The sequence below is a fragment of the Sebastes umbrosus genome, chromosome 15 (assembly GCF_015220745.1).
Source record: "Sebastes umbrosus isolate fSebUmb1 chromosome 15, fSebUmb1.pri, whole genome shotgun sequence".
NCBI lineage: Eukaryota > Metazoa > Chordata > Actinopteri > Perciformes > Sebastidae > Sebastes > Sebastes umbrosus.
The window spans coordinates 4,906,860-4,925,767 of NC_051283.1; the positions used below are offsets into that span (position 1 = coordinate 4,906,860).

An 18,908-nucleotide genomic window follows, 5' to 3' on the forward strand; every position below is an offset into this window, starting at 1 on the left:
AGGAATAAAAACATCTCTGTTCCTCACCGTTATTGTTCCTCCTCCAGATGAAGAGTCCAGCGATGCAGACCGCCAGCAGCAGCAGCAGCAGTCCTACAACAACTCCAATAACAGGACTAGCAGGGAACCCTGCAGGAGGAACTGGAACCAAAACAGAACATTCACACTTTGGGTTCATTCACACTGTGTGCTGTGTTGTTCTGAAAGTGTTTTCAGTGGTAATGCCTCAGTTCTGGATATGACTTTCATTTCAAATCAACATTCAGGCAGTGCTGTCAATCATTATTGGTCAAACAAATGTGTAGTAAATAAAAACCCTGACAAAGAGGTTCACAGCTTATCAGTGGTTTAAGTGGGTACAGTAAACCAGGAGTTCAAGATATAAAACCTTTATTTAGCGCCATCTATGTGTGAAAAGCCATCAAACTTGGCAGCACCTCTCAGAGTAAATGTCAGCACCGGTCCTCTAAATGTGGTTGCTGTTGCACGTTTTTAAGACTAATGGCTGGTTATGTAATACAGTGGTTCTCAACCTTTAGAAAAATCAGGTTGGTGTTCGCGACACCCCAGCTAGGCGTAAACAACTGTTTCTGCACACCTCCCCCAGCTGATTTTGAGTGATTATAGTGAACGCTCTGATTAATAAATGTAGGATAAATAATATAAGGCTTTGTTTGTGTGTTTAGTTTGGTTTAGTTTGAACAGTTAGCTCCTAGGCGTTGTCCAATGTGCTCCAGGCACTGTGGATTTCGGATGCGTTTCGTGACTTTTTCTCTCCCCCCGACCCGCCGGAAATGCCCCGTCAGAAACTCACCTGCATGCACACTTTGATTCTCACAAACACACTCAATAAAATCTGTTCTGAGGCAAATTATTTCACTGGTACAGGTGATGTAATGCAAAAACCATCCCCCAGTCTAAAATACTCCATCACTTATGATTCCAGTCTTACCCCAGTTGGTCCTGATCACTGCTTTGTCCAATCTGGTTATGATGTTGTCCACCACACCAGAGAGATGAAACACACAGTCGTACCTCCTCCAGTCTTCAGGTGCGACTGATGACAGGTTCAGCTCAACACTCATCTGGAAGGATCCATCGTGGTTGGGGAGGATCTCTCCGAGGTCCACGTCCTCATGAATCTCCTCTCCATCTTTCCTCCAGAACATCATGGCTCTGTCGGGGTAGAAACCTGTAGCGTGGCAGCTGACTGGAGAGGAGGGAGTCTTCTGGAGGAGAGACACTGAGGGACGTTCTGGGGAGAAGGACAGACACAGATGAGTCTGTACTGAGACACCAGGATGTGTCAGGATATTATGTTCATTGGAATGATACAGAGCCTTAAAAGCACTGAGTCCATGTACAACAGTACATCTTGCCATGTGATCCTACCTGTTCTCTGCAGAGAGCTCCTCCCATAGTCTAGGTACTTCTTCAGCCGGTCAGGACATCTGTGGATGAGGTAGTGTTTGATATTTTCTAATCTAGCTTTATCATTATCCCATCTAAGTTTGGTGATGAAGGCCTGTTGTTTTGGAGCGGTCCATGTCAGCGTCTGCAGGTCTAATGCAATGAAGTCTTCTCCATCATAACCGTACTGACTAAAACCAACAACCTCTCCAGTCTTGTCGTCCCACTCACAGCCGTTCATCCTCTGTAAAATGTGGGCATCTGAGAGAGACAGAGACAGAAAAAAGAGACATCTCAGTACAGCCAGCTCCTTTACCATTCTACCTTCTGTTTTAGAGGGGTGGGGTACAGGGGATGTTCAGGGGTAGATAAATAGTCAACAGTAGATGTCACATAGAAGTGGTGTACATCATCTGAAAGCTGGGAACCTGGAGATTCATTTTAGATGCAGCACTGTATAAGAGCGTAGAACATTGTGATAGAAGTATAGGATGGTCATTCCCATGCTCTATTATGTCTCCTAATCATTTTTGGGTCGATACCATTTGTTACAGATTTGGTGCTAAATGTAACCATATTTTACTACTGGAGAATTGATACAAAAAAGATCTCTCCAAAATACCACATTAAGACACCAAGACCTTGAGGAACACCATAGAAAAAGCCATGTTGTGATTTGGTATCAAAAACTTGTGACATTTGGAGATTTCTGCAAGAATTGCATTTTTCGGCGATTGGATGGCGAGCACTTCTGTTGTGTAAACTGCTCAGAAACCCCCTTATTGTCAATGTAGCTAGGAAAGTCATCCATCCTCTGAATGCTCTAGGACTTTAGTTTGTGGCTGTAAAGTTTCATGAGGCTGTGATTATCCTAGAGATCACCACAGGTCATTTTATACAGTGAGGTCAAGTTTCAAAAAATGGTCTCACTACACTGAAATGGCTCCTATGGGGACAAACATCATCACACATGAATACAGTTGGGCTCATTGGATCCACAAGAGTCTCGGCTTTACAGTGATACCCAATTTATGTAATTCAGGACTGATTAGGGACCCCAGTATGCAGAAATATTCAGATACATCATTTTAGAATACGTGGAAATAACAGATTTATACTGCATTAACCCATAAGAACCCACGGTGACACATGTCCTTTAAACGTTCTGGAAAGTTCCTTATAAAGCTTTATCCTTGACTTTAACTCATGAAGTCCCTAAGTGACACATACTGAACATCCTGATGGGTCATCTGACAGGTCATGTGATTTTGTGTTCCCATAACAACATTTCCAAGATGTCTGTGTGCCAGGTTAACACATGTGACAGAACTAGCTAAATAGAAAAAAGGTTGTTTATTGTTGCTAAAGGTAAGATTCAAGCCATTTAAGAATTGTAATAGTTACATAACATGTCCTTTATTACATTTAACCTGTTGTGATCACATTTCTTGAACAAATTGATATGAAACAAATCAGATGAATATCGTTGTGACATATATGTCACATCGGCCCTTTAACCTGAAAATTGTCACGGAAAACCTGATGTGACATATATGTCACAATAATAAATATGATAATGATCTGCTCAGTTAATTTAGCTGATTCAATGATATTTAGTTAATAGATTTGATATTGTTCAATTCAGGGCATATTAAAACAAATGTAAACAAAAAATCATGTTATATGAATTAAATTATTAATAAAATGTATAAGGAAACAATTTTTGCCTATCAGTAAATAAAATAAAAAGACAAACAAGATTTTTCTACCCTATATCAGTTATATTTCAATGCCATTTTATTTTTCTGTAGTATGGATAACAAGAAGCAATACAGTGTTCAGGATGCACTGGCAGTCATCCAGGGAGACGGCAGTGAGTTTGAGGGTTGTGAAGGTAGCTCAGATGAAGACCCTGAAGACCCTAATTACACTCCCATCAACAACGACATGGAGTATGATGAGTCAAGTGAGTCTGGTGATTCAGACTGTAATGAATCAGGGGATTTAGATGAAGTACCTCAACCAAAGATGAACCCTGGGCAACAAACTGTAACTGAGCAAGGAAAAAAACTGTTTTCTTGTAGAAAGAAACCTTTCGAAGCCCCTGAGTGCAAATTCGAAGGACAGAGTGTCACACCCCCCGACAATCTTCATACTCCCCTGGAGTATTTCAGGAAGTTCATCACAGCAGAAATTCTTGAGTTACTGAAGGAGCAAACAAATTTGTACAGTGTGCAAAAATCTGCACATCACAGCAATGTTAACACCACTGACAAGCTAGTATGACACGGTTGGTAGCATGGAGTCCTTAGATTTTCTAGTTTCATATGATAACAGTATCATCACTCAGTGCAACAACCTCTTAAAGAGGTTAAGGGGATAACAGATAGTATGACATCTTCACCACAGAGACACACACACATTGGCTCAGTGTGTTTATACTGTAAGCTACGTCTCACCTCAGAGGGAGGAAACATTTCACCAGTAAAAAGTTACATATGAACATAAACATACTGTACCTCCAGTTTGGTTTAAGCGCTGCTTCAGGCTGTCCAAGATGTCTCTGAAGAACTGCTGCTGAGTAAAACACTCCTGAGAATACCACTCCAGTTGTTGTGGCTCATCCTTTATTAGTTTCCTCATCCAGTCCTGTTTGAGTTCTGGGGTCTTGATGTTGCTGTCACAGTAACCCATCAGCACTTCATCGACCATCGCAGCAGCTACAAACTCTGGGAAGTTTGGGAATCCAGAAGTTGCAGTAAGGAAAAATTTCAGGGAGTGTTTCACTGCAAGACAAAGAAGGTTTTGAATTGGATTTTAAATATTTTTGAGGGGTTGATTGATTAACCCATTTGTGCCCACAACTGAAATTTTGTGTTTTGGGCTTGTCTCAGCACAAATTTGAAGACATTTTCAAAATCGGTCAAACCGTTTGGCTGAAAAGTGAGTTTTTCTTTTCATACTAAATATAGTCTTTGGGCACATGGGCCTACTGTTTTTGCACTCCTTTATATTTTAGGTAAAAACAGTAGTCACATGTCCTCAGATGAGATATACAGTAGTATGATAAGAAAATGGCTGTATCTCAGAAACTACAAAGGGCACAATCAAGTATTTGGTATCTATGAACTCATACAGAGTTGAATATCAAAGATATGCACACATATGCACATAGTGTAAAAAGTGTGATTTTTCATGTTATCTTTCAAAGTTGTACTGTTAGATACTTGCCCAAAGTATGTCCGTACAAATTTTTGACCGATCAGAACAAATGTGTCCTTATCATACTAAATATAGTCTTTGGGCACAAATGGGTTAATTGATTGTCAAAACCCCAAAAAGGAGAATTTTAAAATATGTTGAATTACACTGAGCTACAAAAGAATATGTTATAGACCCATTCTCATTACTGATAGATAGATAGATAAATAGATAGATAGACAGATAGATAGATAGATAGATAGATAGATAGATAGATAGATAGACAGATAGATAGACAGATAGATAGATAGATAGATAGATAGATAGATAGATAGATAGATGTACTTAATTGATCCCAAATTGGGAAATTCTTGTGTTACAGCAGCAGGTTATCCAGGCAATGCACAGGAACAGTAAATATACATATTAACACTAGAGGTAATATCTATAGTATACTCAATATAAAGAATATATTAAAATATATTTTTCATAGAGGACCTGAGCTTGAGGAAGACACAGAGAGGGAGATTTATTATATTTATATATATATTATTGTATGGCTGCTAACAGCAGAGATTTGCTCTTTTACAGTTGATAGAATTATTATTAAGGAAACCTAGTAAATGTGTTGGAATTGCTGTAATATATAATTTTGATTTAATTATGTCATACTACATAAACAATAATATTGGGGGATAGTATGTCCTCTCTATGATCACAGCATTTCCCACAGCACAGAGGTTATGTCTCCTAGCAACAGTCAAGGTTTCCTCTATCACGTTTATGACGACGTTATTGATATATTATTGCCTAAACTAAAGCATATATACGATTTATGTGTCGTTTTGTGACACAATGGCGTGTAGGTCTATATAAAAACTGTAAAGAAGATTCCATATCCTTTCATGCATTTTCTACCTCAGTTTATGTGGTTTGAATATCTATGCCTTAGTTTATATCCTTAATTATCGTTTTGCTAAGTGCATTTCTATTGGCTGAGTAGCCTGTCAATCAATCCTTCGTAGCAGAGGTAACTCCTCTCCTTTTTCTGTTGCTCCAGAGAGTTCCGTGACAAGTGAGCTGTAGTTGAGCTACAACGTAATTAGTATTGCACAGTTTGGACATTTTAGACAGTGAGAGCCTGTGTGCGTCCATTGAGATGTAAGTTTCCTTTTTGCTATTTGAAGATATCAGTCTTAAAGGTCCCGTACCATGTTCATTTTCAGGTTCATACTTGTATTTTGTGTTTCTACTAGAACATGTTCACATGCTGTAATGTTAAAAAAAAAAAACTTGATTTCCCTCACTGTCTGCTTGAATATGCCTGTATTTACCCTCTGTCAGAAACGCTCCGTTTTATTGCATTTCAATTTCAGAATGTTTACGTTTAAAACCGTGTAATGGTAAAAATAGTGTATATTTGTGACATCACAAATGGACAGAAATCCTAACGGCTTGTTTCAAACGCACAATTTCTGAATACGGGCTGTGTGTGTATTTCTCTGTATATTGAGCGCTTCCATACTTTCACAGTATTTATAAAGCACTTAAACCTGCTTTACAATATAAAAGACATGAAAATCTCACTTTTTACAAAATGGGACCTTTAAGTTGTTACATGAGGGATGCATACTTGTTAGCCGTGCTGTTACAGAGTTAGCTCTGTATTTACTGTGTTTTATGTTATGCCATGCGTAGCAATGCTGTACATAGTGTTACGGAGTGAAAAGGTGATGTTTACATGTCTAGAGGTCGTTCGTAACGACGCACTGCTCTCAGACAAGCAGCAAGTGTAGTACGAGATAAGAGGGGCGCTGTCCAGTAGAACCATGTGTTCATATAAGAGTATATTGTTAAATCGGACAAGGCGATCTGCTCTTGACTATTACTTTGCTGGGAGGATAGGGTAATCACCGTGGGACATCAGTAAAAATGCTCTTGAGATGGATTTGTCTTCAGTGGACTTTATTATAAACTTCACGCACTGTGCACATATACACTTCAGACAGGAAGTAGAGTGTCCTTTTGGGTGTGTGGTTCTGTAACCGTAGAAATAAAGACTTAAATGAATATCAATTATATATGTGAAGCATTACACACAACACTGCAGCATTACTCCACAGAATACAGAATTATGTATATAATTTCACCATATAACTAACATCACTAACATATATATAATAATAAACTGTAATCCTTAATACTCTTACACAGTGCTATCAATTAACAGGATAAACAACTTTATAGCTAATAAAATACCATTCAATAATATGCACTATCTTTTATGAACACATGGCTCTACTAGGCACCTAAACATCACCATTTCACTCTGTAACACTACGTAAAGCATCGCTACACATGGCATGAATCATAAAACACAGTAAATACAGAGCTAACTCTGTAACGAGCATGGCTAACAATTATGCATCCCTCATGTAGCAACTTAAGACATATCTTCAGACAGAGAAAGGAAACTTACTTCTCAATGGACGCACACAGGCTCTCACTGTCCAAAATGTCCAAACTGTAAAGTACTAATGACGTAGCTCAACTACTGTAACAGCTCACTTAACACGCAGCTCTCTGGAGCAACAGAAAAAAGGAGACGATTTACCTCTGCTACGGAGGATTGATTGACAGGCTACTCAGCCAATAGAAATGCACCGTAGGCGGGACTTAGCAAAAAGATAGGTAATGATATAAACCAAGGCATAGATATTCAACCAACATAAACTGAGGTAGATAATACATGAAAGGATATGGAATCTTCTTTACAGTATAATATAATAACATATAAGAGAATATAATCCATAAGAGATAGTGCATAAGAGATATTGAATGTTATGTTAATTTATTAGCTTTAATGTTGTTTATCCTGTTATTTGACAGCACTGTGTAAGAGTATTAAGGATCACAGTATATCCTGTATATGGTAGTAATGTTAGATATATGGTGAAATTATTAAAAATTAAAGTCCTTTATTTCTGCGGTTACAGAACCACACACTAACGGAAACTATACTTCCTGTCTGAAGTGTAAATGGTGCACCATGCGTGAAGTTTACAATAAAGTTCACTGAAGACAAATCCATCTCAAGAGCATTGTTACTGATGTCCCACGGTTATTCCCCCTATCCTACCAGCAAAGCAGTAGTCAAGAGCAGGTCGCCTTGTCCGATTTATTGTGACATTATTGTAAGGTCAGTGTGACAAAGTTAAAGTGGTTCCTTAATGTCGCACTACAAAGTGACTAAAACAAACAAGTTTTGCAGCAACAAGAATAACAAGAAATAACGGCGAGAGTCACAATATGATCTTACCTGTAGATGCAACGTGACAGAAGAGGAACAAGTTGAGCAAAATGAGTAACTTCATCTTGATTTGAGTAGAAAGAGAGAGAGAGAGCTTCAGCCAGCTGACCAGCAAATATTTCGACATGGGTCAGGTTCCTGGAGGGAGGGAGTTATGACGTCCAGTTGAGGGGCTGATATTATCAAAGGCTCATAAGCGAGATCAATTTTTCTGAAAGATCAAATTCTTTTGAAATTTACTCACTTTAAAAGAATTATAATTATTATAGCCTAATTTTTTTTTACTTAATATCCACGAAAAGATATGTTGAGCAAAATGTCACAGTTTCCTTGTAGTTCGCTCTAATTTGCAGTTTTCAGTAGCTTTCACTGTCGTCTACTTAAAGTGGGACATTATAACATGTTTAGTTATGACAACTTTAAATCAAGTATTAATACATGACATAATGTTACCCAAAGTACAACATATTTAAACAAAAACAAAAAGCATGCATGACAACTCCATGTAAATAAAGTTAAAATAAAAATAAAAGTTAAAAATAAAAAATAAATTATAAAAAATATCCATTTATAACAGTGTGTGTGCATCTCAATATCTTCACATTATTGTAATTGTATGTGTTTCTGTTGTTTGAGGTTTGCAGAATAATAGAGCTAGAGTAAAATAAATACCATAATTAACAATCTATGTGCATTATTCCATTATTAATAAATCCAGCAATGAAAGTGAGTATTTTGTGAGTATTTATCTGTGTTGAAAGAGTTGGTGTTGTCGTTAAGATTTATCCCATGATGCATTGGTTTCTTCTTCTTCTTTTTCTTCTTCTGTTGGCAAGACTGTTTTAGAGACGTGGTAATGAAAGATCATGCTGTTTTTCCCTCCCTATTGCCTGAATCAGGTGATTTCTCTTGGATGCATTGGGTCGCCTATGTCGATTTTTTTTTAATAGATTTTATTTTAAATCTGTTAATACAATAAACAATCAAACCTTTACATAGATAAATACATATGAAAGAAATGAAGGGACACAAAATGAAAATAAATAGATACAAAAATAAAAATAAATAAAGCAACATAAAGCATGCCAGGGTCAATATAAATAAATAAAATATAGAGTAATTTAAGTAAAAACATTATCTTAAGAGCACAGGCTAACAGTTTTACTAGCCTTTTTTTTCTTAAGTTATTGTCTTTTTATATAGTTACATTTCTGTGTGACATCACTGACATGATTGTGCATTACAGTGTTGAGATTCTACATGAATTATTACTAAAGAAGACCAGGCGGATATCCAGGACTTTAATTAAGCTACCAGCAGAGGGAGACAAACACTAGTTTTTAGGAAGCTGGTCCACAGCAGAGACTAGAGGTGATGCACAGTGATCTCACACACCTACAGTATATCACCATTCACTTTAAGAGTCGTCCCTTTCAGAATGTTGAACTTCACCTTTCAAGTATTCAAGTATAGGATCCCCGGTTTTACTTGGCTGGCTACATTTAGAGAACATGTGAGGGTCAGTCTGTCCTCCAGCAGGGAGCAGTCTGGTGATATGAAAAGTAAAAAAAAGTGTATTCAGTCTTTGTGGATAATAAAGTGAAGGTGTGAACTAACCACAGATACAGGAGGTCAGGATGATGAGCAGCAGGATGCTGCAGATCATCTTTTCCCTGTGAGAGGAGACAGAAACACAAGTTCAGTTATTACAGGTATAAGAGAGATCTACAGTCTTCATGTAGTCATTACAAAACCTGATCCTGTTAAGGATTACAACTGACTGATGTCAGATTATTGCTGATATCTATCTATCTATCTATCTATCTATCTATATATAGATATCTATATATCTATATATAGATCTATATATATATATAGATCTATAGATCTATATATCTATATATATAGATATAGATCTATATCTATATATAGATAGATAATTTGAAATATTTCACAGTATAATACTGACTGTTAGCAGGACGAAACCCGGAAATACAGATGGGAGAAAACAATATTAGAAAATGATTCACATTTCAGAATTTATGAAAGCAGAAAAACAAAAAACAGCACTTTGTGCTTCACTATCACTTGTCAAATAAATGGATTGAGTTACCAGAAGTACCACACTAAATATGCAGGACGAGACTATCACAGGTATTTATTTGAATTCATCAGAGGAATAAAAACATCTCTGTTCCTCACCGTTATTGTTCCTCCTCCAGATGAAGAGTCCAGCGATGCAGACCGCCAGCAGCAGCAGCAGCAGTAGTCCTACAACAACTCCAATAACAGGACCAGCAGGGAACCCTGCAGGAGGAACTGGAACCAAAACAGAACATTCACACTTTGGGTTCATTCACACTGTGTGCTGTGTGGTTCTGAAAGTGTTTTCAGTGGTAATGCCTCAGTTCTGGATACATTTCAGTTTGCATGAACATTCAGGAGTGCTGTCAATCATTATTGGTCAAACAAATGTGTAGTAAATAAAAACCTCGACAAAGAGGTTCACAGCTTATCAGGCCAGTTGCTCTGACGTCACATGTCATGAAGATCTTTGACGGACTGGTTATGCAGCACCTCGAGCCCCTTGTGAGCGACTCCCTGGACCCCCTGCATTTTGCATACCAGGCAAACATCGGTGTGGATGATGCCATCATCTATCTGCTCCACAGAGCCTACGGACATCTGGAGAGGCCGCACAGCACCGTAAGAATCATGTTCAACGACTTCTCCAGTGTCTTCAACACCATCCAGCCACACTGGCTAGCTGAGAAGCTCTCAGCAATGCAGGTAGACCATGGCCTGGTGGCCTGGATTATGGACTACCTCACCAGCAGACCACATAATGTCAGACTGAAGGGCAGCCTGTCAGATGTGCTTGTGAGCAACACCGGCACCCCCCAAGGAACTGTGCTGTCACCCTTCCTGTTCACCACCTACACCTCCGACTTCCACTTCAACTGGGGTACGTGGCACCCACAGAAGTTCTCCGATGACTCCTCCATCGTCAGCTGCATCACGGATGACAACGAGGAGGAGTACAGAGCCCTGGTGGAGAACTTCGTAGGGTGGTGTGACAACGATCACCTCAAGCTCAACATTAAAAAGACCAAGGAGCTGGTGGTGGACTTCCGCGGGGCAACAAGAGGCCCCTAACTCCCATCACCATCCGAGGGGAGGAGGTGGAGGTGGTGGACACCTACAAGTTCCTGGGAGTACACATGAACAATAAACTGGACTGGAACGACAACACCGAGGCCCTCTACAGGAAGAGACAGAGCAAACTGTTCTTCCTGAGGAGGCTCAGGTCCTTCAATGTCTGCAATAGGCTGCTGCAGATGTTTTACCAGTTTGTAGTAGCCAGTGTCCTCTTCTTTGCTGTGGCATGTTGGGGGGCAAACACTGATCATGTTTTAAATCTGTAAGGGACCAAGCAGTGAAGCAACGAGGAAACAGGAGTTGTTGAAATAATTTGGGCTTTTTATTCAGCCAAAAAATAACAAAACATTATTAACCAATAATTGAATACCTAGGTCTAACAAAAAAGAGGTTAAAGTAATATAACAATACTTATTCCCACTATTAAACAAGATGTTAACTGAACAAAACTAACCTCCACAATGAAACATGAGGGCATATATATATAGGGCTTAGCCAAACCAAAATAGAACACAAAGGGGTAAACAAGAGGGACACAAAATATAATTAAATACTAAGCAGAACTAACTACAACCAAATCCCCCCCATAACATGGCCGCACTTGGTTTGGCCCAGTTTGAGTCCTCAAGGCAGCACTTGGTTTGAGTCCTCAGCCACACCCCTATCTCCACCAGGAAGTCAGCTCCCCCAACAGCCAACTCAAACAAAGAAACAAATGATTAATATAACAAATAATAATATGTGTAACCTCACAGTGTTAATGTGTGAATCTAAACTATATAAGGTAAAACACAAATAAACAAATATGTGATGTTAATTGTAAAGGTGTAGTTGGCTGCAAATTAAATGAACCTGTGTAGGTAGTAAACTAATGAGATGAGAGAGTGTGAACCGGAATGATATTACCCTGTGTGGCTGTGACCATCACAAATCTATAGGCTACCACTAACACTGCTACTGCAATTACTATTATGTTCATTTTCAGGCACCTTATCAATATCATACTAATAAGAGCAATCAGAATAACAGGCAAATAGTAGTATATAAATAAATAATGGTAACAACAAATATAATAATATTAGTTATGATCTGAATTTATTGAAATAATGGTGATAATATAGCAATTATTAAAAAAACACAAAATATACTAATAGCGTAATTTATAATCATTGGTTTCACACATTACACTGGAAACACTGGCATGTTGCCTTAAGGAGTGTCCACTGTACTTTAAAGTTTACTGAGTACCTAAATTTAGCTGGGCAAAAAGATACCATTTAATTTTAAAAATAATACAAATATTAATAACAAATGTGTGATTAGTCTGTATTTCATTCCACAAAAAATATCTGAACTGTCATTTTTGTTTTGTATGATAATCTCATTAGAGTCAGGGCAGTGTAATTGCATAGCTAACTTGCATCTTTATATCCTGAAATCAACTGTATTTCAATTTTAATAATGATACATTATTTTTAGCTGTTGTATCAGTTTTCAACAGTTACCATAATAACGGAGGTTTATAGTACATTTATATTTAGTTGAACTTGCGTATCTCACACATCTGACAACCAACAACAGGGTTTTGATCGACAGTTGTAAACTTCAGAGTTACTAAACAATTCCAAAGTTGAGCCTTTCTGGCATCAGTGCTTCAGATTCTCTAGAAATGCTGGATTGTGCAGTAAATATGTACAGTAGATATGAGCCGAAGACGCAATTATAGACAGGTTGTTAGAAAAATCTCCTTTATCAGAATAATGTTTTTTCTCTCCCCACAACAGTCAGAGGCATCATGTTTCCATGTCTCTGTGGTTCCTCCTCATGGACTGAAGGAAGAATTGAAGTAGTCCAAGTTGGCCAAAAGATGGCGCTCACACCAAAATAGTGACGTCACAGTAACCCCTGGCAGAACTGTGGTGATTAACAGCAGTTCTTAACAACAAATACCACATTTCCAAATGGAGTTTCATGATCAAGCAGCACCATCTGTAACTAAAGACAGAAAAAGAGAGATTGTCTGAGTGTTAGATGTTTGTTCATCACATATAATCAAAGCATTATGATTAGAAAACGATTGTGTTTAGCTCTTGCCTCTTGTTGAAGCTACTGTCAGTGGTTTGATGCAACAGACACAACCTCTGTGTTTACCCATAGACATTAAATTCATTGAATACATCTGCTATATCATATTTGTCTGATAGATCCTGGGTCTGAAATTAACCTTTTTCCTCACCTGCTACTTCAGCAGGTCACTGAACATTTCTACCGGCCACTCAATTATTTTTGTCTGCCACTTCTGAAATCTAGGTAGAACGCTTTAAAATGGTAAACACTGAGTCAGTGGTACCAGACCGTAGAATTATGGAATATATCATGTAACCTTAATTCATGACTACTGTATATTTAATTTAGGCTTTAGAAATGTAATGGAGTAGAAGTGTAAAGTAGCATAAAATGGAAATACTCAAGTAAAGTAGCCTGCAAGTACCTCAAAATGGTACTTAAGAAGGCACTACTTGACTAAATGGACTTAGTTACATTTAATTATAATTATAATTATAAGAATAAATCATTATAATTCCACCTCTGCAAATATATCTATATAAAATACAATTTATTCTAAAGCTGTTGTTAAAGCTGATAGACTCTTTTTCCTTCAGACTTTTTGGACCAGGCTACACACACATGTATTTATTTACAGTGTCAGTCACAGAGAAGCTACATCCTGTTCTCCTCTAGGATGCTCCTGCTATCTAACACAAAATCAACCACGTTGGCTGACCTGAAATGAATCCTGGTTGAGGAATGGAACGCCATCCCACAGCAACGTGTGACCAGGTTGGTGACCAGCATGAGGAGGAGGTGACAGGCTGTTGTGGCTGCATATGGATCTTCCACCACTACTGAGGCTCCTGACGGTGTATTAAATGAATAAAGTGTAAAATAGCCAATATGTCTTGTTTGTTCCTTGTTACTGATAGAGAGTTCAATCATCCAATCCACCAACCAACTCAAAACAAGAGTCAATACCAACAGGAGAATACACTGTTTACCATTGGCAGAGCATTTTGGCAAATTTTTCTTGGGCGCTACCCACGTAATCAGCTGTGCTGCTCATCCCACAAATGCATGATCCTTACAAGTTGGACATCATTGTGAAGGTAAATAAACAGGCTTTCCAACGATGTAAAATACAATGACCAATTAGCATTATAACATCAGAGAAATAATCCACCAAACACAAGTTTCCGAACTTATTTTTCCCAGTTTGTATTCCCTTTTAATTGCCTAAACTAAAACATATGTACAGTTAAGGTGTCGTTTTGTGACACAATGGCGTATAGGCCTATATAAAAACAACAGTAGGCTAGTGATATCATTGTAAGTTCAGTGTGACAAACGGTGGTTCCTCGATGTCTCACTAAAAAGTGACTAAATCAAACAAGTTTTGCAGCAACAAGAATAACAGGAAAAAACGTTGAGTCACAATAATGAATACTTTTTCCACCACATTCAGCATGTTGTACTCGATTCAGTATTAAATCAGAAACTTGACTTTTTCCATGTGGTTTACTGGAGACAATCCATATGCAGTGGGACTATGTGACCCTAATGTTTGAGAAATCCATAGACAAAGTTTGTAAGTGATGCAGCTAAATAGTACTGATTACAGTTTAGTGAGTCGAGACGTTTCTTGCTGCAGTCTGCAAAAGTGGATGAAAAAAAAATAAAAAGATAGATTTAATACAAGATTTTAAAGATATTCCTAATTTGAATTGATATCATGGAAACCTGGAGAGAGGAAGTAAAGAACAACATTGCCCTCTGCTGGTCTGTTAAAGTGATTACTAAAAAAGAACAACTACAATGTGACAGAAGAGCAGAACTTTGAGGTGTGACATGAGAATAAAAATAAATCTACCTTAGAGCTGCAACGATTAAGCGATTAGTTGTCAACTATAATCAATTAATCAGTTTGAGTAATTTTTGTAAGAAAAAAAACATTCTCTTATTCCAGCTTCTTAAATGTGAATATTTTCCGGTTTCTTTCCTCCTCTATGACAGTAAACTGAATATCTTTGAATTGTGGACAAAACAAGACATCTGAGGACATCATCTTGGGCTTTGGGAAACACTGATCGACATTTTTCACCAATTTCTGACATTTTATAGACCAAACAACTAATCGAGAAAATAATCGACAATGAAAATAATTGTTAGTTGCAGCCCTACTGTAATCTATCTAGATCTCTCCTCACAGACTATGAATGAAAAAACTACACCATTCAGGTTTTGTTGTACAAAGGTGGAAAGTAATTTATTACATTTACTTAAGTACCTAAGTACAGTTTTGAGGTACATACTGTGGTTCAATCCTCGGCTGCTCTGGTCACATGTCGATGTGTCCTTGAGCAAGGCACTTAACCCAAATTGCTCCCGAAGGCATAGCCACCGGTGTGTGAATGAGTATTTAGATTAGATCCTGATGGGCAAAGTTGGAACCTCAGCAGCCTCTGCCATCAGTGTGTGAATGTGTGTGTGAACGGGTGAATGCTGACATGTAGTGTAAAGAGCTTTGAGTGGTCGGAAGACAAGAAAAGTGCTATATAAATGCAAGTCCATCTGAATACATCTTCTCTCCTTCTGTATGGCAGCCAATCAGATGAGCAGCTCTCATTAGAGAGATTTATTAAATGAGTTTGGGTGGTTTTCTTTATCCAAATGAAGGGTAGAGAACGCCATTTGTTGTACAGATTGTAAAGTCCTCTGAGACGATAAGTTGTGGAGTTCAGCATCCTCTTCTATGTTCACTGCCCCGCTGTCAACACAAGTAGTAAATAAAGTGAAATCTTGTCATATTGGTGTCCACATTATGCCGGACGTTTGTTTTTATGGTGAACAGGATATTAGTTGCTCGCCCACAAGAGGAAAAAATATATAATTGTATATAATGTGAAATATGTCACAGTATAATACTTACTGTTAGCAGGGCGAAACCCTGAAATACAGATAAGAGAAAACAATGTTGGAAAATGATTCACATTTCATTTTGGGCTTCACTATCACTTGTCAAATAAATGGATTGAGTTACCAGAAGTACCACACTAAATATGCAGGACGAGACTATCACAGGTATTTATTTGAATTCATCAGAGGAATAAAAACATCTCTGTTCCTCACCGTTATTGTTCCTCCTCCAGATGAAGAGTCCAGCGATGCAGACCGCCAGCAGCAGCAGCAGCAGTCCTACAACAACTCCAATAACAGGACCAGCAGGGAACCCTGCAGGAGGAACTGGAACCAAACAGAACATTCACACTTTGGGTTCATTCACACTGTGTGCTGCGAAATATTTCGATGTGGGTCAGAAGCTTGGACCTTGGTTGACTGAGGTGCGGATCCGCCCTCAGAGGCCTGTACTACGAAGCAGGATTTGGGGTTAGTGAGGTAACTTCAGGGTTAATTCTTCGGGGTTTTCCGTCCTACAAAGATGGATCAATTCTTACCGGGTTAGATCGCCAAAAACTGATGCTGAACAGATGACCTGCTCCGGAGCAGGTTATGTTCCAGATAAGAGATCAACTTCTATAAAAACACCTCCTACTGACCAATCAGAGCTCTGTGCGGTGATTGTATGATAATATTACACACAAAGGAAGAAGTTACAGTCATAATCAGGCTATAAACAACACAGTTTAAACTGACAAATGCAGGAAGGACAGATGGGGGCTAGGGGGGGGGCTCAGCTGAAAGAAGGTTCAAATAGTCATACACTCCATAATGGAGCCACAGGGTATAAAGACGTGTAATCTATTCATCCATTGCTCTCTTAAAATATATTTATAACTACACGACTATATCTGACTTTTGAGTGTTCCGTTAAATTAATAAATCCCTTTAATTTGGCAGCTTCAACTGTGTTACTTTTAGTCTGGATTAAGTGTTTAACTTAATCATCCTTTTATAAAATGTGCCGCTCTGCCTGTCTGTCTGCAAGTTTGTGGACTTGTCTGTGTTTGGTATGGAAGTTTTTATTGGTCAGATGCTGCAAACACCACCCCGTTCATGTGAACGCGCTCACAGCCAGACTGAGAAACCCTGGGTTGATTTACCGAGTTGATAACCAGCGTCGTAGGACCGCTTAGTGGGATCTCAGTTGTTAGGGTTAGTGAAGCCAGGGGCCTGTTTCACAAAGCAGAATAAAGATATCCAGGATAAGAGAGAAAGCGAGGGTTGACCTAGTCTAGTCAGTTCATCCTGGTTTAATAGGTTTCATGAAGGCCAAGCCGGGCTGAAGAGGAGCGAATAGGTTGAGCCAGGTGGAAGTAATTCAGATAGATGCGCATTCACTACTTTCCTCAACAGATCACGAGGTCGATCACAGATTTACTGATGCTGAAATGGAGTAAAAGTGTTCCGCATACTTTAAACCCAGTGAGAAACAGCTTTTAATGGAAGATTACGAGGAAGTTAAACATATAATATGTAGAAAAGGAGACACGGCTGTCGGCTGCTGTAATAAAACAGCGAGATAAAAAGGTGGTAGACAATAGTGGAGCGACTCAATGCGTAAGTAGCCTAAAAATAGCCCATAACGTTACATTCACTCACCACTGCTGTTAACTGAAACCGTCATAATCAAACCATTCAAGGAGTTACTGTCACTTCGCTTTAAAAGTGAGCGGTGGAAGTTAATATATTATTAAGGAAGTTTACCATGAAGATTAATTACAACCCCTAATCCACAATGATAGAATACGACGATACTATATATATATATATATATATATATATATATATAAAACAATGATTAATACATTATGTTACATACTGTACATGCTTACAGTGTGCACTGGAATGATCACTTACTTCTCTTTCTAATTTCCTCAATGTCTTTTTATCTCCAGATCTCAGTCCAAGTCCTGCAGGTTTTTTTTGTGGTTTTAAATGTTGAATCTTTTAATAAATCACTTTTTTCATTGATAATTGCACCTCTGCAAACTATATTTGCTTTTTAAGTGTGTGCTATATGCCTACAGGCATCTGACTGTTTGTCAGTTCTTTAAAACACATTAATTAGCACAGCAGGAATTGTGCATGGTCTGTCCCATTACTACCATAATTTATGTGCCGGAGGAGGCATCACAATTATGATCATCATCATAATAATCATAATGATGAATTACTTAAATTTAAGATGAAGCACAAGTGCACAACTACAGCTCGCATCATTAGACCATTATAGGCAATACAAAGTTATACATATTTGCTCGAAACAATAAAATGAATTATGGTGCCCCCCTCCTCCATCATCCTGTGGTGTGGTCCATTGCGCCTGATGGTACGAGTCCACTGGGGTGTTTTTTATCGAGAGGGGACGCTCCGCTTCCCAGCATTGGACGCTTGGTGGGCTGCCACCGTGGATGTATTAAGAGAACTGGATACAGCATTGGAGGCGGGGCCCCGTTCATTCCTATGGAAGTTGATCGGTGGCGCATGAAGCCTAAATGGCTCGACTTCCGTCTGGAAAAGTCCCCGGATCTTGGGCAGATGGACTATGGATGGGACATGTGCAGTAGCGTCCGCTCGGTCACATGACTCGGTCACAGGGTCCCAACATCACGCTGTCGTCAGGGCTTGCGCTCCAGCCTCGGTCTGGGTCTCACTCACATGAACGGAGGAAGGGAAATAACTCTGATTTCAGCTATTATTGCGTTTAAGTGCTTAAAAACAGATTTTTTTAAAATAAGGACTATTAGAGTGTTCGTACTAGGATGTTGATTCACCTAAAAAAAAATTATCCGCTGAGTTACAGACGTCTCTT

The 18,908-nt window shown here is 38.5% G+C and overlaps 1 protein-coding gene and 1 long non-coding RNA gene across 7 annotated transcripts in view; both read right to left on the reverse strand.

Moving 5' to 3' along the window:
• Positions 1–18,908, reverse strand: part of LOC119503890 (major histocompatibility complex class I-related gene protein-like) — a 121,248-nt gene that overhangs the window by 43,241 nt on the left and 59,099 nt on the right. For 3 of the 6 annotated variants that reach the window (XM_037795906.1, XM_037795909.1, XM_037795907.1), the window contains one exon: positions 28–141. The exons of 1 other annotated variant lie outside the window; for it this stretch is intronic. In XM_037795906.1, the coding sequence (XP_037651834.1) occupies positions 28–141 (114 nt within the window). Of the gene's footprint in view, positions 1–27; positions 142–952; positions 1,256–1,392; positions 1,672–3,929; positions 4,197–18,908 lie in introns of all 6 variants that reach the window. 2 more of the 6 variants (XM_037795910.1, XM_037795908.1) reach the window with 1 other exon arrangement.
• Positions 15,622–16,324, reverse strand: LOC119503892. Its single transcript, XR_005210406.1, has 3 exons — positions 16,265–16,324; positions 16,065–16,082; positions 15,622–15,902 (listed from the first exon to the last, which is right to left on the reverse strand). It is a non-coding gene; the product is annotated as an uncharacterized LOC119503892 (long non-coding RNA).